The 24,601-nt window shown below is 50.9% G+C and overlaps 1 protein-coding gene across 4 annotated transcripts in view; it reads left to right on the forward strand.

The window, feature by feature from the left end:
- ITPR3 (inositol 1,4,5-trisphosphate receptor type 3) overlaps positions 1-24,601 on the forward strand; it is a 108,637-nt gene that overhangs the window by 8,951 nt on the left and 75,085 nt on the right. Inside the window, exon 1 of one of the 4 annotated variants that reach the window (XM_042858108.2) lies at positions 9,496-9,769. The exons of the other annotated variants lie outside the window; for them this stretch is intronic. Coding sequence (XP_042714042.2) covers positions 9,681-9,769 — 89 coding nt within the window. The 5' untranslated portion in view covers positions 9,496-9,680. Of the gene's footprint in view, positions 1-9,495; positions 9,770-24,601 lie in introns of those variants that run through there. 4 annotated transcript variants of the gene reach the window in all.

Below are 24,601 nucleotides of genomic sequence, written 5' to 3' on the forward strand. Positions count from 1 at the left end.
GCTGCCCAGCTCTGGGCAAGCTGCCCGCAGGGCCTTGGCAGTTCCAAGCCTAGAATTCCCTGGTCCAATCGCCAGGCCCGGCCCAGCCAGGGAGTGAGAGAATCTCTGTGCCAGAAGAAGCCGGCTATGATTTCCGATAGCCACTCTTTAATGCTTCCCCTAGCCTTGTCCCTTTCCACCTGACTGCGGCGCCCGTCCCAGTGCTGGCCCAGTGTCGCTAATGGCAGCTGCTAATTGGTTTTTTTTTTGTTCCATACTATATTTAATTTCCCACTATTATTTTTGCCCCTTTTAATCATACAAAAGCCTAAATTTCCCTAGGGAAGTTTATTGGCTCAACTATGGAAATTTACCTGCAACTCACATAGAGCTAAGCCAACAGGGGATTGAGTATATTTTTAAACCCAAGTACAAAGTGTCATCAGTACTGAATTCAATTAACCCTTCACAGCATGGGAGGATGAAAATTCTGGTTCATGGTTTCTCTCCTTCTGCTCATCAGCAGCTACGAGGTGACACTTCATAAACGCAGCTCTTCCCCCCCCTCTCATAATTTCCTTACTTGGCCTGACCCCCTTCCTCCCCAGGGCTGATCCTCCTCTCCTGATTGCAGCTAGATCATCTGATTCCCAATTCCCAGCTTCTGGGCACGTGTTCCCAGCCAAGCTGCATTCTGGACATGGTGTTTTGTAAACTGCCAAAGGTTGTAAACTGCCAAAGGGAATGAAGTTAGCTGCAGTGTGTGTGTGTGTGTGTGTGTGTGTGTGTGTGTGTGTGTGTGTTGTGCCCCCTCCAGTAGCTAGTCTGCTCAGAGGATAACCGCTTTCTGTGGCCACCTAATGGAGTTACTCCTTTAGCTCAAGTGGCAGAGGTCTGTGTTCTGGTGGTGAGGTTTGCACCCTGCTGATGACTCGTGGGAGGGGCTATTGCTTATGGCCGTAGAGATCAGTGCAAACTCGGGATAGCTCCGGGGCTGGTCCTGACAAAAGTTCTGAGCAGCAGATGAGTGGCAGGGCTGGATAATCTTCCTGGATTCCTGACAAAGCATCCCCTATCTGCAGTATTGGAAAGAGTCCAACGGAGGGCAACAAAAATGATTAGGGGGCTGGAGCACATGACTTATGAGGAGAGGCTGAGGGAACTGGGATTGTTTAGTCTGCAGAAGAGAAGAGTGAGGGGGGGATTTGATAGCTGCTTTCAACTACCTGAAAGGGGGTTCCAAAGAGGATGGATCTAGACTGTTCTCAGCAGTACCTGATGACAGAACAAGGAGTAATGGTTTCAAGTTGCAGTGGGGGAGGTTCAGGTTGGATATTAGGAAAAACTTTTTCACTAGGAGGGTGGTGAAGCACTGGAATGGGTTACCTTGGGAGGTGGTGGAATCTCCTTCCTTAGAGGTTTTTAAGTTCAGGCTTGACAAAGCCCTGGCTGGGATGATTTAGTTGGGGATTGGTCCCGCTTCGAGCAGGGGGTTGGACCAGATGACCTCCTGAGGTCCCTTCCAACCCTGATATTCTATGAATATCCCTAAAACACAAGCGTCTACCAGCTGGAAAGAGCCATAAATTAAGAAATGGACCTGTTGGAAGCTTGAGGGACTTTCTGGTGAAATTGACAAGAGAGAAGAACTTGAATAAGAGAGCAGTGTGCTTTGCCAGTAAATGTGTGTTTTCCCCCATACCATACCGATATCTGTGTCTGAACTAGCATTCCCTCTCTGCCAGCCCGATTTCTCCTCCTGCCTTAACCAGCTGACTTTGTCCCCCAGGATATTTCATCAGGGTATGTTGCCATGCAAAGGACCCCTTAGGATGCTACAAATCCTACATTATGAGCGAGCAGAAGGAGCAGAGGAGGTGACTGGCCTTTGTTTAGATGATTAATCGAGTGACCACAGGGGATTATTAAACTCTGCACAAGGAAACATTGATTTCCCCCTCCCTTTTTTAAAAGGAAAATTCTATTTGGTTTCTCCAGTGTGCAGCGCTGTAGAAGTTCAGATCAACCCCCTTGATGGGCTGGTTAGCAGGGATCAAACCTTCAGCATTGATGGTAGCAATTCCATTAGATGGAAGTTGCACTGGACTCTTATCCTCTATACTGGAGCAGCCCACTAGAGGGGGATGCAACGCATTTTGCCAGGAGGTTTTGTAGCCCATTTAGGTGTGTTCACGCCCACAATAGAACTGCTGCAACAGATTTCATGGACCTTTCCTATCCTCCCCTCCCATCTTCCTCCACTCCAACCAGGCCACCTCTTTGTCTCTTCACATAGCATCAGCACTGATGGCGCAAGAGCCTTCTTCCCTGCAGCTCCTCACTGTGTTCCCTGAATCTTTCCCTCTTATTGTCTCTCCTAATTCCCAGGTGGGATCAGAAGTGAATGAGGCTAAAATAAACCTCTGGATCCAAGTAGCTATGAACTTTGGGCCTGTCTGGCTCTGTCTCTTCTGCCCTCCACGGCTCTCTGAGAAGTGTTTTGGGGTGGGAGGGCAGACACCGCTTGCATGAAAGCCGCCACACAGAACCCTGCCTGATTTCACTGTGTGTCTGGGCAGCAGCTGAGCTCAGAACGTAGCCAAAGCCAGCGGGGTGGGAGAGAAACTTGTCTCGCAGCCTAAGAATCCCCCTTCTATGTGCTCTTATTGCCAGAGAATTCCTTCCTCTCTGACTCTGTTACGGATACAAGGGCCCCAGTGTCTCCTCCTGAAACAAAGGAGGCTGCAGTTACTTTCTATTTCCTATTGTGAGCTGCTTGGCTCTTCCAGTGCCCAGCAGTTGCTGGCTGAGTGACTTCAAGTTATTTGTTATACATTCAACCCTGACTTATTGCACCAGATGGCTAGAGCCAGGGCATTGGCCTGTGTGCTGAATTGTCTCAGGCGAGCTTAGGAAGACCTTGTGCCTCAGGTGGGCATTTATACCCACTCTACCACCTCCTAGCGCATGCCTGCACTGGCTCGGTCTGGTCTGTGATCCCTTTGGGGTGGCTAGTGGCCCAGTGATGCTATCGGGGAGCAGTCTTTGCACAAGTCCCGTTCAGAGGCTGCAGTTTGTTCCTGCTCCCTGTGCCTCTGTGAGGGCCGGCATGTTGTGGACTGGACCAGGCATCTCCAGAGCTAAAAGCATGAGCTGCTCCTGCTTGAGATAAAGAGTCAAGGCTCCAGAACTGGGGCTATTGCTGACTCGTGCCCTCAGAGGACTGAGCATATCTGGGGGCTGTAACTCCCCCTGACTAGGGGGAAGGTTATTTGGCCCCAATCACCCCACTCCCCCTTTGGTCTCTAGAGGTATGTCTGCACTGCAGCTGGGAGCAAGGCCCCCCAGCCTGGGTAGACAGACTCTCACTAGCTCACTAAAAATACCCATGGATGGTGGCAGAGACGAGGCTAGCTAGCGACCCAGGGGGTGTGCTTTACAGCCCGAGCCACAATGTCCATGCTGCTGTTTTCAGTGCATTAGCCCAAGCACAGCTAGCAGGAATCTGTCTGGGCTGGGCGGCTCCATTCCCGCTGCCGTGTTGACGTACCTAACTAGCGCCTTAGCTTTCCCCTGTAAAGCTATAGATCCATCTAGTCCCCGTCTCTCTCCTGAGCGCCACACACTGGCTCTCACTTACGTGCTAGTTTATAGGTGGGGAAACCGAGGCACAGAGCGGGAAGTGACTTGCTCGTATGAGGTCACATAGCAAGTCAGCAGCAGAGCCCAGGCTAGAACCCTGTGACCCACACCCTAGCTGCGTGACCACAGTATTTTACCTCAGCCTTTTCCTCCTTCTCTCCACCCCTTTACATGTGGAGGAGCTCTCAGCCCTTGGCCTGGGCCAGCCCTGGCTTCCCTTTGGCTCTAGGTGTTAAGGGCACAGTGGCTTTGGATGACAAATGCCCATTTTGGTTATTTAGTGCTGTGAAGGACCATTCCCAACAGGCCCCCCCTTGCCCTAAGGGCTCATGTTAAGGTATCGCCATGTGGTCTCTAACGCAGTTTTGTTCCATATTCAAAGACCCACCTCTGCCAGGCAACCCGCTTGCACCGGTCCCTTCAGACAGATTGCCCCCTGTCATGTTCCCATCCTACAGCCTTGCCCCACCAGTGAGTGCTTCCCCCTTGTTTCCTCCCTGGCTCTTTGCTCCTGCCGCTTTGCCATGCCATGACTACACAGCGCAGCCCATCACAAACTGGAGGTGATGGACAGCCTGGCTGTGGCCCCAGGCCTTTTAAAAGGTGTTTGGCTCCAAAGCGGTCCTCTGTGGCCACCTCTTCCCCTCGCCTGTGTGGGAACCTGTTGGATGAAAAGTGTCTGTGGCTGAGTCCATACAGATGCTGGCGGGAAGGGAAGGCGCCTGGCTACACAAGGCAGCGGTGTGAAAAGTGATCAGCATAGCAGGGCGTGCGGGTGGGCGGAGAGGAGCCTCAAAGGAGCCTCTAGGGCGCTGGGCGAGGCGGGAAGGACCTGGTGCTGAAGCAGCGGCCCATGGAGGGGTGGATTGCACCACAGGAAAGGAATGTGTCTGCAGCTGTGCCAGGCATGGAGACCACACCTTGGAGCCGGGGGATGACTCTGCTGTTACTGCACTGAGTCACCAGCCTCGCATCCACAGCCACTTCCTTTCCGGGAGGGAGAAACTCCAGCGTTATTTATCATGTGGCTTAAAGGGGGAGGAAGGAAACTCTTATTTATAACTGCCCTATCTCCCCCAGCCATAGGGCCTGGGGCCCAGAGAATGGCAGGAGCGGGGAATGAGCACTGCTGGCAGCAGGGAGGCAGGCAGGGCATCCCATGGTGTCCTGTGCCAAGGGGCTGCTCTGCTTTGGTGCTCCTGGCCTAGTTTGCCAGAGGCGCTAGCCATCTGCAGCTCCCACTGACTCCAGCTGGAGCTGCGGGTGCTCCGTGCCTCTGAAAACCAAGCCTGTGGAGTGAAGGAGTGCAGAGGTGAGATGGGGCCGGGAGGCCCAGAGGTGGCCCAAACAATGGCAGGTTTGCTGTGGCCTGTCTCTTGTCTTCCTCTCCTCCTTTCTATCCTTCCTTAACCCCCCCCCTCCAGCAATAGCCCCTATGCACTCGCTCCCTGGGCCATCTCCCTTAAACTGCTCCCTCTTCTAGAAGCAAATCGAGCTTAGTGGTCCCTTTAAAAACCCAAAATGAGAAACTAGACCCCTATGATGAGGCCACCTCCCTCCGACACTACCCAGGGGCCAACCACGGGCTTGACAACCTCTCAGCCCAAGCCTGGCCCCAGAGGGTTGAACTATCAAGCTGTTGGGTCTGAACCCAGGGCCTGCAGTGCTACAAGCATGAGTCATTACAGCTTGAGTTAAAGAGCTGGGCTCTGGAGTGGGGAGCAACAACGTGCCCCCACTCTCTTGGACTGGGGACGCACAACCCATGTGTCCAGTGGCTCACACCTCCACTTGGCCGCCCATCTGTCTGACCAAGCAGCTAACGTCTATTCAGACCCAAAGGGCTTAAGGCCTGCCCTCGGTCTACCTGGCTATGGAGTAATGGGCCCAGTCCTGGCCCTTTCCTTCGCCCGAACTCCTGCTGTAGTCAGTCAGTAGGGCTTAAGCATCCATTGGGAGCCCTGGGTCCTCTACCATGCCCTGCGCATACAGTACATCCTCTGCTCTTGTCTCCTGCATTTAATCCAGTATCTTAAACTGAGACCCGAGGGGTGCAAAACCCACCCAATTTCATACTCCCCCCAGCAAACTGTGGCATAAAAGTCCATCAGTCTGCAAGTGAATAAGCAGAGATTCATTAGGCAAAAGCCACGTGGCAGGCAGTGCCTTTCTGAGTGATTATAGCATGTCTGGGGTGGTGGTTATGATGCAGAGAGCCGATGGCTCAGCTCCTGAACCAACAGACAAATACAGTAATCTCCGAGAAATTGCCTGCCCACAGTGCTGGATTCTTGTTTCAAATAGTTTATTAGTGGCTGGTGAGGCCCTTCCATTTACTCCATGTCACGGGGATGGATATATTTGTATCCAGTACTGACATATGTGAAGCTTAAGGTTTGCACCAGCTGAGCTCGAAGGGATTTAACCCCAGGGGGTGGGGGGGCTGAGACTGTGAAGTTTTGGATTTTGTGGATCTGATCTGTCCTACTGTTGGGGGGGGGGGGGGGGATGTGGGGTGACTAGGATCCTAGGTTTTGATTAAAAGAACAGGAGTACTTGTGGCACCTTAGACTAACAAATTTATTAGAGCATAAGCTTTCGTGAGCTACAGCCCACTTCTTCGGATGCATCTTTGCTCCATAGATTAACCATTTAACTGGAGAGCTGCCCTCTAGGATGCAGCATGGCCCAATTGTTAGAACATCAAGTTGGAGAAGCAGAGGATTTGGGGTTTACCCATAGCAGAGCCGGGAAGAACACTGCATTGTGTTGGCTAAGTCATGTCACCTGCATCGGAGCCACAGTTTCCCTATCTGTACAATGGGCATAATGAGCCTTTACCAGTATTGTAAAGGGCTTTGATTATAAGTGCCACGTATCTGAACCTGTTCTTTACCCTGCCCCCCTCCCTCCCCCAGCCCTGGACAGCATTTTACAATACAATGAGGTGTGTTGGGAGAATGTTTCCACCTTCCTTCAAAACATAAAGTATTGGCCAGTACTACCAAATTGGATGGGTTGCTGAGCTAAAATACCCAGTCCTGTGATGCTGTGAACCAGACTGCTAGAAATGGGGTCTGACTGTCTGAGCTTGATCTTATTTATAACATTATTTGAAATGGTTTCTGCTTCATGTCCCCTATTCTCTTGGTGAGCAGAAATCAGGCCAGCCTTGCATTGGTTCAGTACAATATTTTGCACTTCTGAAGCGGGTTTCACTTGGGGATCTCAAAAGCACGTTGCAAATGCTAATTAACCAAACCCCGTGTGAGTGACTGACGTCACGAACCCCATTTTGCTGAGGCACGGAGGGATCACGACTGGTTCCAAGGTTACACCGCAAAAGAGTGATGGGGCAAGGAAGAGAATCGGGGAGTCCTGTGCTCTAATTCCTAGAACAATATGTTTGATTTCTGGAGGTATTTTCTCTGAGCCCATGTTGAGAAAACTTCACTGCAGCTAAAACCAGATAAGTTTCTCTCTGATTCTCACCTTCACCACTCTGGAATAGGGGATGCTAAATTCGTCCTGTGCTGAAAAGGCAGCTAATCCTGCTGGACCTGAACTCACCGCTTCCCTGTAAGAGTTGCACTAGATTTTCCCTGTTCTGCCAGGGGATTTGTCTGTTTCCTAGCAGAAAAAAAACAGCATTTTAGGGCAAGATTTAGATTTCAGAAGTTGTGTGGTGTTTGTTGGCAAGGAAGGGCTGGGGGAAATGAATCTCAAAAGTGTGAGACTCTTTTTAAAAAAAAAAAAAAAAAATGTTGCTGTTAGTGGGCAAGAGCGAGAATCCCTTTTAAACGTATGGAACTGGAATGACTACAGTGTCCATAAGGTGCTCTGAGGCTATCGTGCTGTTCCACTGACACTTTATTAGGAACAAAGTCGCTGCCAGATTGGGTGAGACTTGTGATCCCTCTAGTCCAGGAACCTGGCTCTGGCCAGAGCAGATGCTTCAGTAGGCAGATGTGGGATATTCTGCCCCCATACAGGTCTCCTAATCCTTATTCTTGCATGGGCTCCATAACTCTGATTCTTGGCTGTGTTGTGTGCAGTGAGATGTATTGTGTCAATAAGACCCAGCCAAGCCCCCCAGTTCTCCAGAGGGTGTTCTAGGGTAGTAAGACTGCCTCTCAAAGCACCTTGCTATGCATGGGCCAGATTAAAGCCCCATGCCAAACCTCCTCCTAGTGTGCTGAACCTGGCACAGTCCCTGCCACAACTGGCCAATTCCACCTTCCCCCCAAAGCCCTCCAGGGTGGCTAGCCCTCAGGAGTTGTAAGGGTGTCTGGTCCTTGCCTCAGATGTGAGTGGGGACCAATCTGGCCCTAAATGAGGCTTTATCATCACTGTTTGTTTGTAGGCCGCGGAGGCGAAGGCTCTCTTATCCCCTAGGGCCAGACTGCAAGACAGAGGGAGGGCTGGGGATGGATGAGTTGGGGGTGGAGAGAGGTAAGGTCTCTGAGGCAGGTTGGCGCAAGCCCGCAGAGAGCTTTGCAACCAATCAGAAGTGACTAGCTCTGGGGATTCCCATGTGCAGTGAATGCTGAATTCCCCCCCCCCCCCCAGCAAGTCCCAGAGGAAACCGAGAACACTGTGGGTCGAAATCTCCCTATTTAATAAACCCTCACAGGCATCTCCAGCAGTGTGTGAAAGAGCCATTCTCTCCTGAACACGCTGCTCTTCCTCCCAAATGTTCCTTCCGGGGGGGAACTTCTCATGCTTAATCTCAGCACCCAGAAATAAGAGCAAGGAGACCAGGAGTCAGGACTCAGGGGTGTTCAGTTCCTAGCTTGGGAGGGGGGTCTAGTGGGTTAGAGAATGGTGGGCTGCGAGTCAGGACTCCCAAATCCAGGAGGGAAATGTGGTCAAATGGTTAGAGCAGTGGACTGGGAGCTGGCACCCTGGGATTGTCCTCAGCTCTGTGATGGGAGGGGAGTGTGGGGGTTAGAACAGAGGAGAAGCTGGGAAGACGGCTCTGCCTTGGTTCTCGGCTCTGAGGGAGTGGGTTCTGTGGGTTGGAGCAGGGGGACTAGGAGTCCGGATTCCTGGTTTATACATCCTGTGTGTCAGGGGGAGACAACTTTAACCAAATCAGTGAAGCATTGTTTTGAAGGCAAGGGGCTACAAAGCCCCATTGCACAGCTTAACCCTCCCTCCCCCTTTCCTAGTGGCTTCCCTGAGATCTGGTGCAGGGCCAACATGCAAATGCATCAGCTGGGGTTAAATCGCCCTGGGGCCTGTACCAGCGAGGGGCTGCTAGCCAAACCAGAGGGGAAGGCAGAGAACCTGCCCCCAAAGCTCTAGCCCGCTGGCTGAGCCACCTGGGCACCCACAGGACAGAGGTGCTGGAACTAGGGGGGGGCTGCCGCCCCCCACCACCTTGAAGCGGTTTCCATCATATCCAGGGGTTAGTTTGGGTCAATGGCTCTCAGCCCCCCCCCCCCCCTATACAAACTGTTCCTGCACCATTGAGCACAGGAAGCCGACAAGCGCAGCGTGACCGCCCGGGCTGCACTAAGCAGAGCAGCCTTCGCTCTCCCGTGTGAACGGGTGCGGTGGGAGCGAGCCCCGGCGAGCGGTGTGTGTGTGTGTGTGTGTGTGTGTGTGTCAAAGCCCCACCCCGCTGCATGGGGATCCTGGGCACACGGGGGCCGCTCCGGGGCAGCAAGGAGTTCCCCAAGTTGGAGGGAGAAGGGGTGGGGCCTGGGACGGCGGGGCACCCCATGCAAGCGAAATTTGAATGCATGGGTTCAGCAGGACTTCCTGGTCGGTTGTCATTGGCTGCAGGTAGCAAACTATGCCGGAGCCCTCATGCAAATCTGTAGTTGATTTCCCCCCTCCCTCCCAGCCCAGCTCCAGCGCTGCCTGTTTGCGCGCTCCTGCACTGGGAAGCACATGTAAACCCCCCCCCCCCCTTCTTCCCTCCTGGCTCCGCTCCGGGGTTGGGGAAGGATCCTTTGGGCCGCTGGTTCCGGTGCACCCACGTGGTGGTGGAACTGGGCTGAGGACCGCGACTCCAGGAAGAAGGGCGCCGCCGGGGACAGGTCGTGGGAATCATGAATGAGATGTCCAGCTTCTTGCACATCGGGGACATCGTCTCCCTGTACGCCGAAGGGTCGGTCAATGGCTTCATCAGCACGCTGGGGTGAGTGGACCAGCGCCTGGGGGGCTGCCCCGGAGAGGGGGGGGGGCTGCCCCGGGGAGGGGAAGGGGCCGCCTGCTAAGTGAGATGGATTATTTTCATTTATTGGGGCGGGGGGGGGGGGAAGTGACTGTGTGGCTAGGTAGAGCCCGAAAGGGCTGGCTGGCTGCCTCGGGTCAAAGGCGCTAGAGAGAGCTAGAGAGGTCAGGGTGAGGCGGATTCTGCGGTAAGGTTACTTGCACCTTCCTCGGAAGCAGCTGTTGGAGACAAGATCCTGGACTGGGTGGCCCTTGACTCTGCTCCAGTCTGACAATTGCTGCCTGCCTGCAGCCCTGTCACCTTGCGTGTGCTGACTGCGCTTCCCCCCCCACATGTTGCTGGGGTGGGGATTGGGATCTGTTTCGCTGCCCCTGGGGAGCAGGAGTGAGGTGCACGGGGATGTACCCAGTAAGGTTCCGTGGCAGATCATGGGCAAGACTAATATTGAAGTATTGGGTCTGTTAAATAACCGATGGTCCCCAGTGCCTCGTTAGTGCCAGGGCTGAGCAGTTCGTCGCTCCGGCACCTCTGGGCCGCTCGCTGCATCAGTTGAGAAAGTTAAATTGCTTGAGCCCTGGCACCTCTTTCATTACAAACTAAGCATGTTTGGTCCTCGCTCTGGGCAGTGCGGGGAGGCTGTGTTCTGCACCTGTGAGGGTCTGTGCTGATGCTCTGGTAGGTTGCTCCCATATTGAACTTGTATGATTCCCCTGCATGGAGTTTCTCCCATGTGCACTGGGGGAGGCAGGAGAAGGCTATATCCTTAACTCTGGGGCTCTGCCAGGCTATTCTCTCTGCGGTTTTTTTGGGTGACGTTAAGGCAGCTCTGGGCCAGGGGACACACCCTCTGACACCCTGCTTTGGGCATCTTCTTGCCGATCTTTCCCCCAAGCAAGCCACTCTACTGAAGTGGGGCCAGCAAATCCACGATACGACTTGGGGACTAGTTGGATAGCGCACGGCTTTGTGTCCTGGGTGCTAAAGGTTCAGTTCCCCTCCATTTACACTGGTTTCTTTCCCTCCCCAACTACCCCACAGGAGTCTTTTGTACCTTGGAGAGAGACTGAGGATTCCCCTGTGGTTTAGCGAGGAGGCAGGACTGGGCTGTGTTGCATGCAAAGAGGATTCTTTATTCAGACTGCGGGACGTGGACACACCCTATGGTTCTCTCTGGCTGAGTCCCTGCTGACACACAGATCTGCAGTGTAGCTGTAGCCATCTCAGTCCCAGGATATTAGAGAGACAAGGCGGATGAGGGCATCTCTTTTATTGGACCAACTTCTGTTGATGAGAGACAAGCTTTCGAGAAACACAGAAAAGTTTGTCTCTTTCGACAACAGAATTTGATCCCATAAGCTATTCTAATTCTCACGCACCTTGATGCGCGCACACACTCCGCCCCACACGCTTGCCTATGGTATAAATACACACGGCGATGGCAGATACAGACACATGCGCGTGTCTGCACAAAACACACCTACAACCATGCACCCAAGTTTATAAATACGTACATGAACACACCTGTACAATGTGCTCATAGAGTATAAAGCCAGAGAAGACCACCAGATCATCCGGTCTGCTCTCCGGTACATCACAGGCCACCAACACTCCCCACGCCCTAAACCCAACAACTGAAATGAGACTCACATATTACAGCCCACAGGAGACTAAGCTATTACTGTGCTACAGGCAGAGAATAGGAGGGACCAAGATGCACCAAGACCCTTCAATGGCAGGATCCTGGCAAGTGACCCACACCTAGATGCTGCAAAGGAAGTTGAAATTGCCCACAAGGATGCTGCCAATCTGACCTGGGGGAAATTCCTTCCCGACCCCACATAAATTTTCACACATACAAACAGACCCACTTGCACACAAACTTACACATACATATGCAGACACGCAAGTACTGTGCATGGCCCTGAACTAGTGGGGAAAATGTTCCCAAGGTCATTTTGGTGAGATCTCCTCTACGCTGGCTCCATGCTAGAGCTGTCCCGGTCACTGATGCAGACTCTCTTTAACCTCCGCAGTTCTGCTCTGGGTAGCTTGTATGCCAGATTGGTGACATTGTCTGACACAGGCCTATTGGACCTTCCGGGCCCTCCCAGGCCGATGCAGCTTTGTCCCCTATGGTCAGTTCTCCAGGTCTCTCTTCCCCATGGTTGGTTTGTTCAGTCTGCTTGGCAGTGACTAAAGCAATGGGGTTCCTACCCCTTCCCTTGGGAGATGATTTCACACACTAACAGATCTCACTATTGGGACATTGTATTTGGACTGATATCTTTTCCTTTGCTCATTGTTATCTCAGTTACACCCCCGCTCTGATCAGGGCATGAAATCCTTGTACTTGATGCTAGGAACTGCACAATCACACCTTAAATCATTGTTTGTTGTGATAAAGAAGTGGAGTTACTTGCTGAGAGTGCGTCTCCCAAGCTCTCTTCAGTGTGCATCTTGTTTAGTTCATTTGCTAGTCAAATAGCTTAGCTAGCCCCTGCCCTAGCGCTTCAAACTCAGCTGAGCAGAGTACCGGAAACTCCCCATCCGTCTGTGTTGACATCCTCCCTAGCAGCAGCCAGAGAGCAGAGAGAAAAGTAAGCTGCAGTCCTGGAAGGTGAATTGCTGACACGGAGACTCTGAAGTGCGATCCTTTTGGTTAGCTGGAGTGTCTTGAATGATGGAAGCCGGTTCTAGGTGCCAAGCAACCATAATGAGTGGAAGCATTATGTAGCGTAGGCTACAGGTAGGATTGTCTCTGAAACGGTCTGCCTGTGTGATGGGCCTAATTGCTCCTCTCGCTGTCACAGGGCTTACAAAGTGCTGCTCCATGGACATCACTGGGGTTCTGGCAGACTGGCACCTGTGTGAGCCAGAGTGGAACTTGGCCCAGTGGCATATGTAGAAAAACAAAACAAAACAAAAAAAAAAAACCACCACCAAGCACTCACAGGGGACATTGAGAGGCAATTTTTTAACACAGAAGGTTCTGCCTTTCTGAGGATTTCTTTGGTGTTGGATGGCTCCATACACCTGGTGAAATGGAACTTAGATCTCCTCCTCCAGAGAATTTCTTTAGTGGCTGCAACAGGGAGCAGAACACTAACCAGGATTCTCCCCTGAGGGAAGTAGTTGCTCGAGTCATTTAAAAGGAGACTGGTAGAACTCACACAAATCGTGTATCAGGAACAATCCTCAAAGGCATGCAGGGGGATGAACTTGATTGAATTATTTAGATTGGAAGCTCTTTGGGCAGGGGCAGTCGTCTTGTTCTGTTTTGCACAGTGACTGGGATTCCTAGATGCTGTGGTAATACAAATCATTTTTAAAAAGGGTCTTTGAAGTGGGAATTGCTCTGGCTGAAGTTCTGTGGGGGTTTTTTTGGGCTGTCTACGGTGAGCCATCTCTCTAGGGGTAGTCTTAAACTGTGGGACTTGTTCTCTTGTTCATCCCCCTGCTAAGCTCAGAGCCTCTGGTGGGATGGAAGGCACCGGGCCAATTTCTGCCCTTGGACACCAGCATGATTTGTTAGTGGAGGCAATGGGAGGGGTGTGTGTGTTTCTAAGGGAAGAATATAATCCCAACTATACATATAAAATGATGGGGTCTAAATTAGCTGTTGCCACTCGAGAGCAAGATCTTAGAGTCATTGTGGATAGTTCTCTGAAAACATCCACTCAATGTGCAGCGGCAGTACAAAAGCAAACAATGTTGGGAATCATTAAGAAAAGGATAGATAATAAGATAAAATATCATATTGCCTCTATATAAATCCATGGTACGGCCACATCTTGAATACTGCATGCAGATCTGGTCGCCCCATTTCAAAAAAGTTGTATTGGAATTGGGAAAAGGTTCAGAATGGGCAACAAAAATGATTAGGGGTACGGAATGGCTGCCATATGAGGAGAGAGTAATAAGACTGGGACTATACAGGTTGGAAAAGAGACGACTAAGGGGGGATATGATAGAGGTTTATAAAATCATGACTGATGTGGAGAAAGTGAATAAGGAAGTGTTATTTACTCCTCATAACACAAGAACCAGGGGTCACCAAATGAAATTAATAGGCAGCAGGTTTAAAACAAACAAAGGGAATTCTCCCCCCCACCCCCACCCCCCAACACACAGTCAGTCTGTGGAACTCCTTGCCAGAGGATGTTGTGAAGGCCAAGACTATAACCAGGTTCAAAAAAGAACAGATAAGCTCATGGAGGAGAGGTCCATCCATGGCTATTAGCCAGGATGGACCGGGATGGTGTCCCTAGCCTCTGTTTGCCAGAAGCTGGGAATGGGCAACAGGGGATGGATTGCTTGATGATTACCTGTTCTGGTCATTTCCTTTAGGACACCAGGCATTGGCCACTATTGGAAGACCAGATACTGGGCTAGATGGACCTTTGGTCTGACCCAGTGTTGCTGCTCTTATGTTCTAATTTGATCAGAATATGGCCAAGGGGCATCTTGAACAGTTAATGGTCATTATCAAGCTTTTGCCACCAAAATAGACTGCTGAGCTATCAGTTATGGCATGCAGCGGCCAAGGAACCTATTGGCCAACTAATCTCTAAGCTTATGTCCTACATAAACACACATGAATGCAAGTTCTATCACTACCTTGCAAGGGAACCCTACTCAATTTTTGTTCTGGCAGCATGGAGACTTGTGTGAGCTTATATTCCTGGGGTCTGTTGTGTCAAAGAACGGAGACCCTTGTTAAGAGTAAACACCAGCACTTTGCAGTTCTCACGGGAAGATCTCCAAGCACTTTAGCCTGATTCAGATAGCTTTATCCGTGCTGTATATTACTTTGTTTGAAGAGTAATCTCACGGAGATCAGTGGGATCCCCTGTGGAGTAAGGCTATCAGAATCTGGTCCTATGTTAATTAAGCCTCACAACCCCAGCTTGTCTGGGGAGGGTGTCATTCATCCTCATCTTACAGATAGGGAAACTGAGGCATAGAGCAGGGAAGAAACTTGACTAAGGGCACTCTGTGACAGACCCAGGAATAGAACTCAAGACCCTAATGCCCAGGGTTGAGTTTTGCAGTATGCTGAGCCTCCTCAACTCCCACTGACTTCAACGGGAGCTAAGGGCACTCTGAGCATCAGTTGCATGCTCTAACCACTAGACAAGGTGTTCCCCCAAGTCTCATGTGGTGTCATGGTCTCAGTCTAGAATAGCCTTTAAGCACCTTCATACCTGAATAGTCCCCCTGCAGCGAATGGGACTGCTCACTTTCTTAAAGCGATGCACGTGCTTAAGCACTTTGCTGGACTGGGGCATAAAACTAGCCAGAATGCTTAAATTAGAAGAAATAACCAAGTTAGAATGAATAGAGGAGGTAATTAAAGGCTCTCTGGAGAAATGAAAGGGTGATCTCCAAAGATTAGGATAGTGGCAGAGACCCAATGTGTGGGGAGAAGTATCCTAGGGCCAAACAACAGTGCCAGTTACACCCTTTAACAATAGTGTTAGTGTTTTAGAGGTTTCCCATTAACTCAGTGGAGGAAAAGGGGCGGGGGGGGGGAAGAAGTATTAATCGAAACTACCGCAAGGTCTGGCACTATCTGGCTGTACACCCCCCCCCCCCCCCAGGAGCATGTTTGATGGAGAAACCCGAACCCTGATCTCAATCTGCCCCCTCCCCCCCCCCCCCCCCCAGGCCTGATTAGAAGCTACTTGTGCACCCAGGGGAACGGCTGCTGCATGACTTTGCTGAAAGTAGTTTGGCTGCTGCCCACAAAAGATGTCTAAAGAAACGGCAGTTTCAAACAGCCCAGGACAAAAGCAGCTGCAAAGGTCATGGAGTTGCATGTCACACGCTTTGCTAAGCAAAGGGTTCGGGAGAGAAAAGCTTTAGTCAATTCATTGGTGCCTTTTCCTTCTAATGTAGGAGATCTATAGGTTTGCCACTTAGGGAATGTTTCTAATAATTTATACACTTTCACTCCTTGCCCTACGTCTACAGATCACTTCAGGGTGAGATTTATAAAGGCAGAATGGGTAGCTAAGCATCCACCTCCTATTGACTTTCAGCATCCAAATCCCGTTTCTGCCTCGGCAAATCTCCCTCTGTAGTATTAATGCTTCTCTGAGTGCACCTTGCAAGTGAAAATCTCAAAGGTCTTTACAGACACTAATGAAGGAAATCTCCCAACCTCCATGTTATGGTGTTATTGTTATAGCCACTGTACAGGTGACGCACAGTTACACAGCAAGTCGGTGGCTGAGGAGAGAGAGAGAGAAAGGAACCCAGGAATCCTCCCTCTGTTTCCTGTTCTGAACTTTGAGCACATCCTCCTTCCAGAGCTGGAAATGGAACCCAGGAGTCCTGACAGTCGCTGCTGGTCTAACCACTGAGGCCCCCTCCAAGTGCCTGACATGTTAAGTAATAATGCCATTAAAAACATCCCATGCAGAGTGATCTGGGGCGTGTTTAACTGCTGGAACTCATTAGAGGCCAATGCCACCTCTATCCCCAAGTGACCTATTTCTCCGGGGGGGGGGGGGGAGGGAGGAGGAAATGCTTCTCAGAAAGAGACACAAAGCACTAAACAACGACAATGGGATGGTGTGAAAGCTGAGCTGTTTCCTGGAGTGCCACCTTAAGGCAACACTACTGGAAGTAGATGCCCTCCAATCATCCAAAGTCCACATGGGGAGGTCTGGTGCTAGGGCCAGGTCTGGTCAGTTCTATGAAGGTGCTTATACTGCCACCAGCACTGGAGCATCTGAGCACCTTTCACCAGTGCGGCTCGTTCGCGCTTTCACCCTCCCCGCAATCCTGGTTTGTGGTTATTGTTTAGCTGCTTGAAACAAAGCATGGAGCCTTGGTCACAAGGTACAGAATTCTGACCTTTATGGATCCTCCCTGCCCGGGTACCTTGCCCAGCAGTGACTAGAGGCATAAAGCCTGGCACTGGGCTCACTGTAAAACCTGGGAAGGAGTCTGTGGAGGATAATCTCTTCTTTGGTGGTTGCAAAATCCTGGTGAGGAATCTGGAGAGGTGTCCCCAAGATATGACAGATCCCCTGGTGTTATTGCTGTTAGTAAGTAATACTAGGTACTGAGAGAGGTTTTTCCATCTAAGGATTTCAAACTGCTTTACGAAACAGACAACCATTATCCTCCTTTATAGATGGGGAAACCGAGGCACAGAGGCTTGTGGGTTTTTTTGTTTTTTGTTTGTTTTTAACGTGATCACACTGCAAGTCCACGGCCGAACAGGGACTAGAGCCCATGCTCTAATCACTTTCTGCCTCTTTGCTGTTTGCCATCACACTTCCAACCTTGAGTTCTAATGGCCAAAGCAGAATAAATGGAACCAGGGCCGTGGAAAAGTGCGTTTTGGGCTCAATCTCTCACGAGAAGTATTGTTAGAGAGCTGATTCAGGCCACACCCATTAGCAAGCCCTTTCAGGGGTCTCCAGGGAATACAATGCCTGGGGCTCGTCAGCTAAGCCACGTGAAGAATAGTGCTCATGGACTGTACGGCAAGCAGCGGGTGTGCATGAGTCACTGGGCATGCATATTACCTATTCCGGGCCTCGCAGAGGGGAAGGGCTGTGTGTAAACATACTCAAATAAGTGTCTGCTGTTTAATTTGAAATCACGCCTTTGATAACTGTTATTGTGATTGCAGGTGGATTGAAGAGGTGGGGCAGTTCGGGGAAATGGAGCTGGGTAAAGGGTAACTATACCTCCGGGTCCAAGAGAGCGTGCCTCCTGGCAATTGGGAGGAGAGAGGGACACGGAGGAAGTGTATTTTCCTCCTGAACCTCCTGCCAGTGGTGCTCTGAGGTTGGCTCAGTCCAAGAGCCCCATTTTTGTAGCTGCCACAGTCATGATTCTACATGTCCCTCTCGGAAGGGGTTGTAGACAGAATGGTGTAGTCCTCAGTGAGACGATAAGCACCTGATAGGGGACTGGCTGGCTTGGGGGTTGGTAAAGGGATACAGAGACTCTCACTTGGCTGTTCACAGACAACTGGCTGGCTTGAATCCAGCCATGGCTGGGAAGGACCAATAGTTAATTTCAGCTGGTGACTATGCCCTGTGGGAGAGGCATTGCTGGTTTTGGTCCAGAACTTAGAGTACAGTTATCCCTGTGACAGAACCCGCACTAATCCGGTTCCATTACTAGCAGCCTCTGCAGAGAGGCTAAGGTCAGAACAGGGCTCCCAAAGGTGGGATGAAAAAGCATCTGTGATGTCCCCACTCTGTGAAGAGAGGACATTCATCCTCAGAGTTGTCCAGCAGGTCCCTGTCCTCAGCACTACATTCAATTCGTGGTGGTTGGTTTTTAAAGGGCTCCAGAAGAGTTGAGCTAACGCTGCTTAATCCACAGCTCAGTGCAATAAGAAATACAGCCTCCAACTCAGTACTTCCCTGCAACCGGGCAGCTGGAAGCACTTCAGTAATTTATAGCTCATGGGATGTGATGAGTGCACCGTTCTAATGCAGCTGCCAGGATCCATTCCAATGCATGTGCAGGCCTCCTCCCAGGGAGATGGTCTCATGCAGGGTATCGGTGAGTAAGCTGCAGCTTACTCACACAGTTATTTTGGGGACTTAGGAAAACTGGCTGCTAGACGGTGAATTAGTCTCCACCTTAACTAGGGCAGTGCTACCGCCCTGCTGTAATTTGGCTTGCAAACTTGGATCGTCCATCTCCGCTGCATCACAGCAAGTTTGAATTCACAGGGCTCAAATCTGCTTTCAAATGCGCTGGTGCTACTGCAGGGAACTTCCCCTTTTTCTCTAAACCCACCCAGCCCAATGCACCTCTGTTGAAGGCTACAACTGTTCTCCTGAGGTGGTGACTCTTCATCTTCCCAAGGAATCTAGTTCTGCTGGCCAAATGGTTCTTAAAGTTATTAAGCTTTTTCCTAAGAGCTAGTGTCATTATATATGGCTGACTTCCCCCGGGGAAAAAGTTAGGGAGCTATCAAATGCGTTTCAAGTGCTGAAATTTGCTGCTTCCACTGAACTATCCATTAAAAGCCTGATCCTGCAACGGACAAGCATGCTGGCCCCGATCCAGCCAGGCACTTAAGCATGTACTTAACTTGAAGTGTTGGAGTAGTCCCATTAATATCAACAGGAGTACTTAAAGTTAATCAGATGCTTATGTGCTTTACTGGATGGAGGGCAATAAACCGCACCACGCAGCATCAGGCTCTACATCGGTTAACTTCCCAAAGGGTGAAATTTACTAAAAGGTGGCATGATTTGTTTGTTTCCCAAACACATTCGGGGCTGCTGCTTCTCAATGTATTTTCCTCAGATGCTTAAACACTGAAGGCCTGATTCTCCTTTACAGAACAACTCTAGCAACTATCTTAGCACCCCAGTGCCCTACCAGCAGCTTTCCAAATCCAGAATGTAAATTGGCTCCCACATCTCTATACTCTTCTGATAGGATGGGCAGCTCTACCCGTGTGAGCTTTCTCACACCAAAGAGTGGCATCTAATACCAGGCATGAGTTGAGTCATGTCTGTGCCTCTGCGCTATTATAGATGACTCATGTCAAGAGCATTAGGAGCCTTTGTTTTCAGGTGTTTTATGGGAGAACGTTATTCCAGGGTATCAGCTTAATAAAAATAATCTGCATTCCTATAGAGCTTGTAATCCCAGGATCAAAGGATCTGAATACACTTTGTGATCATTAATGAATTTAGACTTGCAGCGAGCTGCGTCCCTGTTATTAACCCTGTGTTAGGGAGTGGTAAATGCAGCTGAAGCGCCGTTAAGGCCCACATTTTTGAACTTGGCTGGAGTCAGCGGGAGCTGGGGGTGCTTGGAACTGCTGTCCATCAGGCCCCTTTTATTTAGGTACCTAAAGTGCGGCGAGACGCCTACTGGGATTTGAAAAGCACCAAAGAAAGTTAGAGTCTGAGATTCTGTGGCCAGAAGGGACCGCTGTGATCATCTGGTCTGGCCACCTGCAGAGCACGGGCCATATTATTTCCTCAAAATAATTCCTAGCGCAGGTCCTTTGGAAAAAGGTACCTAACTTTGTGGAAATCAATGGGAATTAGGGGCCCACCTTGCCCAGGTGCTTTAGGAGCTGCATCTTTAAGCACCGAACTACCTTTGAAATCTGGCTTTAGTCAAGGACTGAGTAGCCTAAGGGTGTCAGACATCCAACACCCATTGAGAGTCCATGGGGGATAGATGCTGGACTGACTGAACCCCGTCAGCTCTGTCCCAAATCCCAGCCTGAAATTTGAAAACTGTGGCCGAAGGGGCTTGCCCAAGGACAGGCAGTGAGTCAGTAGCACAGCCAGTAAACTCCCAGTTTATCAGAGCACAATCCAGAATTACAGTGCGGGGCGGGAGAGAGACAAGTGCATCTGCTTGGAGCTTTTTGGTGAAGTTAGACGTACAAAAGAGCAAGGACAATTTTTGCAGGCCCCGCCCGGGTCCCCCCTGAGTGTATATCTAATTCTGGCTGCTCTCATTTAAGGACGTCTCCTCCGATCCACTTCTCGCTGAGCTAGCTGCACGTGGCTGCAGGGGCAGTGGAGACTTTTCCCGTTCCAGAGATCAAGTCCTACATCGCTCCCTTGGGATTTACTCGGGCTGAGCCCACGCTCATTCTGCCAGGAGTATAACCTGCCCAAGGGCCTCCAGACCAGGCTCTGTGTGTGTGCCGCATACCCACATTCCCAGTGTGCCTGTAGCCAGCTGGGAGGGCAGAGTACGGGCACTCTCCCTTCTCCTGTATCTCTAGCTTCCTCCTAGTGCTACAGCTGGGGAACGGCAAGGCAGGAGGGGAGACCGTAATTAGCTGCTTTAGAGGAAGTGTGTGCACATAGGAAACCTGGGCTACAGATAAGGAGGGAACCCCCCTAATTTGCTTGCAGTCTAACTGCTCCCATTTGACTACAGTCAAGGTTTGTTTGAGCAATCTGTCCCCTTGGGTAATAAAACCCTCAAGCCCCGAAGTCAGGCCTGATTGAAGCATTGCACTTGCGCTGCCTCTGTGCATGCTGTGCAAAATACAGCTTCCTTCCCTGCCCCACTTCTCTGTATCTGGCTCCCCCTTCCTCTCTGCTCCCTTCTTTCCCCTCCCTTTCTGGCCTGTACCCACCCCCACCTCTCTGAGACTCTAGCATTGCCACGCTCTTCTGATGCCAGGTCAGACTCCAGCAGCGCAGTGCAGGCCGTATGCTGGCCTTGGGCAAAGTGTCTCTGTTATCCACTCTCCTTCTCATCTACGCTATTGGCAACTCCATGTGCTCAAAAATCATGAGTCAGCCTCCCTCCCCATCCCCCGTCATGAAATGGATTTAAGATCGTGAGATTTGAAAATAATACACTTTGGGCGGTGGGAAAGGGTTATTTACTTTTTGGGTTTTGAGCCTTTAAGCTTTTCTCTGCAACCAGAGGGCTAGGGACTTGCTTTTCTTTTTAAATGAAAGCTAAGAATCTTGGATTATCCCATGACTCCAGGAGCTGGTGCCTGAAGAAAACCACCAAGACTCACAAGCCTTGTGGTGATAGCCTGGGAGCTGACAACAGTTGAATGCACTTCTGATGTCATTTACAACTCCAGCAGCACAATCGTCCTCCTTACGGTGCAGCATTGGTTCACAGACATTGCATTGGTTCAGTACAAGGCCCACCCCTTCCCATGTCCTCTCCTCCAAAGCCTAGTGTAGTCACTGGGAGTCTTCCTCATGGATTCCATGGACTTCGTATCAGGCTCCCAGTTTATGGGATCTGTCTATAGCCCACGTCTTGGCGGTGGTTACTGGACAGAGCTATGTGTGATCAATTCCCAATAAACTCAACTATTGGAGGGTTGTGCTCCTCCAACCTGCTGCTGAGTAGCTTGGTGAGAATGGGGAAAGGGCCAGGCAGAATCAGTGTGGCAGATGAAACTTTATTACTATTAATTTAGGCCCCCGTTGTGCCAGCTGCTGTACTGATCTCCAAGGCGCCTGAGAGCTTCTGTTGCAATAGCTTTAAAAAACGACCAAGGGACTTAAACAGGAAGCTGCCGCATCCCTGTCCCAGGCTTCCAGCAAACAGGGAATGAAGAGGGAGAGGTCAGAGGTCACTTGAAGGAGGTGTTTGTAAAGACTTGGGCCAGATTCTGACCTCTGAGACCCACGGGTGTCAATCCAGAGTAACCCCACTGGCTTCTGTATTTATACCAGTATATCCCGGCTCGCTCTCTTTTAACCACCTCTTCTCTGGTCTCCGCTTGCCCACGCCTCCTACTTCAAGGATGCCGCGGCATTTTCCTCTCGTTGGGGTCTCAGTGTTCCCCGTGAGTTAGAGCAAAGTCCAAATTCCTCTGGATGGAGCAATCGAAAGGAATTTTCCCCACAGCCAGAGCGCGGCTGGTGGGGAGCCGCTCAGGCGAGGGGGAAGTTCTCTGCAAACAGAATATCTATTTTGTTTGCAGACACCACAGAATATCCGTGCATAAGCGCAGGCCCAAGCAGTGCTCAGTCCTTTCAGTTTGTTCCCAGGAGCTCGGACATGAATGCTGCTAGGTAGCTGGAGTGGTTTTTCCGGCTGGGCTGCTGGTGGCTGAGCTCAGGGGAGCGAGCTGGAAGGTCTGAGCTGCACTTGTGGATGGGCTTGGTGGTGCTATCCTGGGTGCCCCGAAAGGCAGAGCGCTGGGAAGCTTTCCCTCCTTGTATTCTACCTGCCATCATTAGATTGGGCCACGCTGCTCCGTGGCATAATCCCCCTGATTGCAGTGGGGTTACTGCAGAGAGCGGGCTGGCCCATGGTTGTGTATTGAGGACAGAATGTAGCCGTTGGGAGAGTAGAGTCTCAGCTCAGGCAATGGCAGCCTATGGTTCGTTCTGCAACCCCACCGAGGTGTCTCCACGCTGAGTTGGAGCAGCAGCCTCTAGGGGACCAGAGAGGAGTGTAGTGCAATCCTCCGCCTGGGCGAGCCAGTTAGCATCTTATGGGAACCAGAGACCTCAGAGTCCCTGGACTCCATTATCAATCCCCTAAGGTGTCGTGTCCCCCTGCAGGCTTGTGGCAAAACCACTCGTGAGATTACTTTGGTGCAACCAGGTGGCACGATCCTGCGAGGAAGGGTGGGGTGTGGTTAAGGCATTGGCCCGGGACTCACGAGATCCAGTTCAGTTCACAGCTCTGCCACAAACTCCCGGGTAATGCTGGGTAAATTGCTTAATCTCTCTCTGCCTCAGTTCCCCCTCTGTGCATGAGGGATGATGATGACCCATTAGTTGATCTCAGATCCCTTGGAGTCTGTGGCCTATCTGCCTTCCTCTAGCCACTCCCTATCCGTCGCCCCACAAAGTCGCGGGACCTCCTGGTCAACCTCCTTCTGGCCCTAGCGAAACTGGCCATCTATAAAACCAGAGTGAGGAGGTTGACCAATGGAGTTTCCTGTGACTGTGGGGCGTATTTCAGGTCCTCCATTCTTTCACGTATCCGGGCAGAGTTCCTCTGGGCGGCGTCCACTGGCTCCCTTGATGCCTTCGAGGAGCAGTGGGCACTGTCCGGGGTTCTCTGCTCGGTGTCCTCGTCTGGTTCGCTTCATTTGACCCTTTGACCTCACTCCCGTCCCTGTTCTTTTATTAGTTGTCCCCTGTAATTTTTTGGTCTCCAGGTCCTGTGGACCCCCCCTTAGGCTGGGGGGGATCCTTTAGCAGTGGGCGGGCTTTGCCTGCCCACTTCCTGGATCCCAATAGGTCTAGTCACTCCACGAGTTGTCCGCTGGCTGAATTCAGCCCTATTGCCTTAAGCAGCCTGGGGGGAAGGGGAGGGGCAGGGGAACAGCCTCTGATTTCTCTGAAAATATCTGCTCCATGTGCAGCGGCAATCAAAAAAGCTAGCAGAATGTCAAGAACTGTTAGGAAAGGGATAGATAATAAGACAGAAAATATCATAATGCCTCTTTATAAATCCATGGTACATGCACACACTGAACACTGCATGCAGATCTGGTTGCCCCATCTCAAAAAAAGAGATATTAGAATTGGAAAAGGTGTACAGAGAAGGGCAACAAAAATGATTAGAGATAAGGGACTGCTTCCGTATGAGGAGAGATTAAAAAAGACTGGGACTTTTCAGCTTGGAAGAGAGATGACTGGGGGCGGGTATGAGAGCGGTGATAACATCATGAATGGGGCGGAGAAGGTGAATAAGGAAGTGTTATTTACTCCCACACATAACACAAGAATGAGGGGTCACCCAATGAAATTAATTGCAGGTTTAAAACAAACACAAGGAAGTACTTCTTCACACAATGCACAGTCAACCTGTGGAACTCCTTGCCAGAGGATGTTGTGAAGGCCAAAACTATAACAGGGTTAAAAAAAAACTAGATATGTTTATGGAGGATAAGTCCATCAATGACCATTAACACGGATGGGCAGAGATGCAACCTTGTGCTCTGAGCATCCCTAGCCTCTCTTTGCCAAAGCTAGGCATAGACAACGTGGTGGATCACTCAGTGATTGCCTGTTCTGTTCATTCCCTCTGTAGCACCTGGCATTGGCTACTGTCACAAGACAGGATACTGGGCTAGATGGACCGTTGGTCTGACCCAGTCTGGCCGTTCTTATGTTCCCCGTAGGCAGACAGGTGCTTACCACAGCATGCAGTTTCCCGCAGCATGTCTCCCAAATGGCCAGGATGGAAGGATGAAGTAGCATAGCAGGTATGGCTTGCCTCACTGGAGGAGCTTGTTCCCCAGTTATGCCCGGTCCTCCTTGCAGGGCCTGGGGGAGATCCTGACACCTCTGAGGTGTTGTGTTTGGATAGGGTGAGGCATGTGGAGCAGCAGTT

Source organism: Chrysemys picta, chromosome 4 (genome assembly GCF_011386835.1).
Source record: "Chrysemys picta bellii isolate R12L10 chromosome 4, ASM1138683v2, whole genome shotgun sequence".
Lineage (NCBI taxonomy): Eukaryota > Metazoa > Chordata > Testudines > Emydidae > Chrysemys > Chrysemys picta.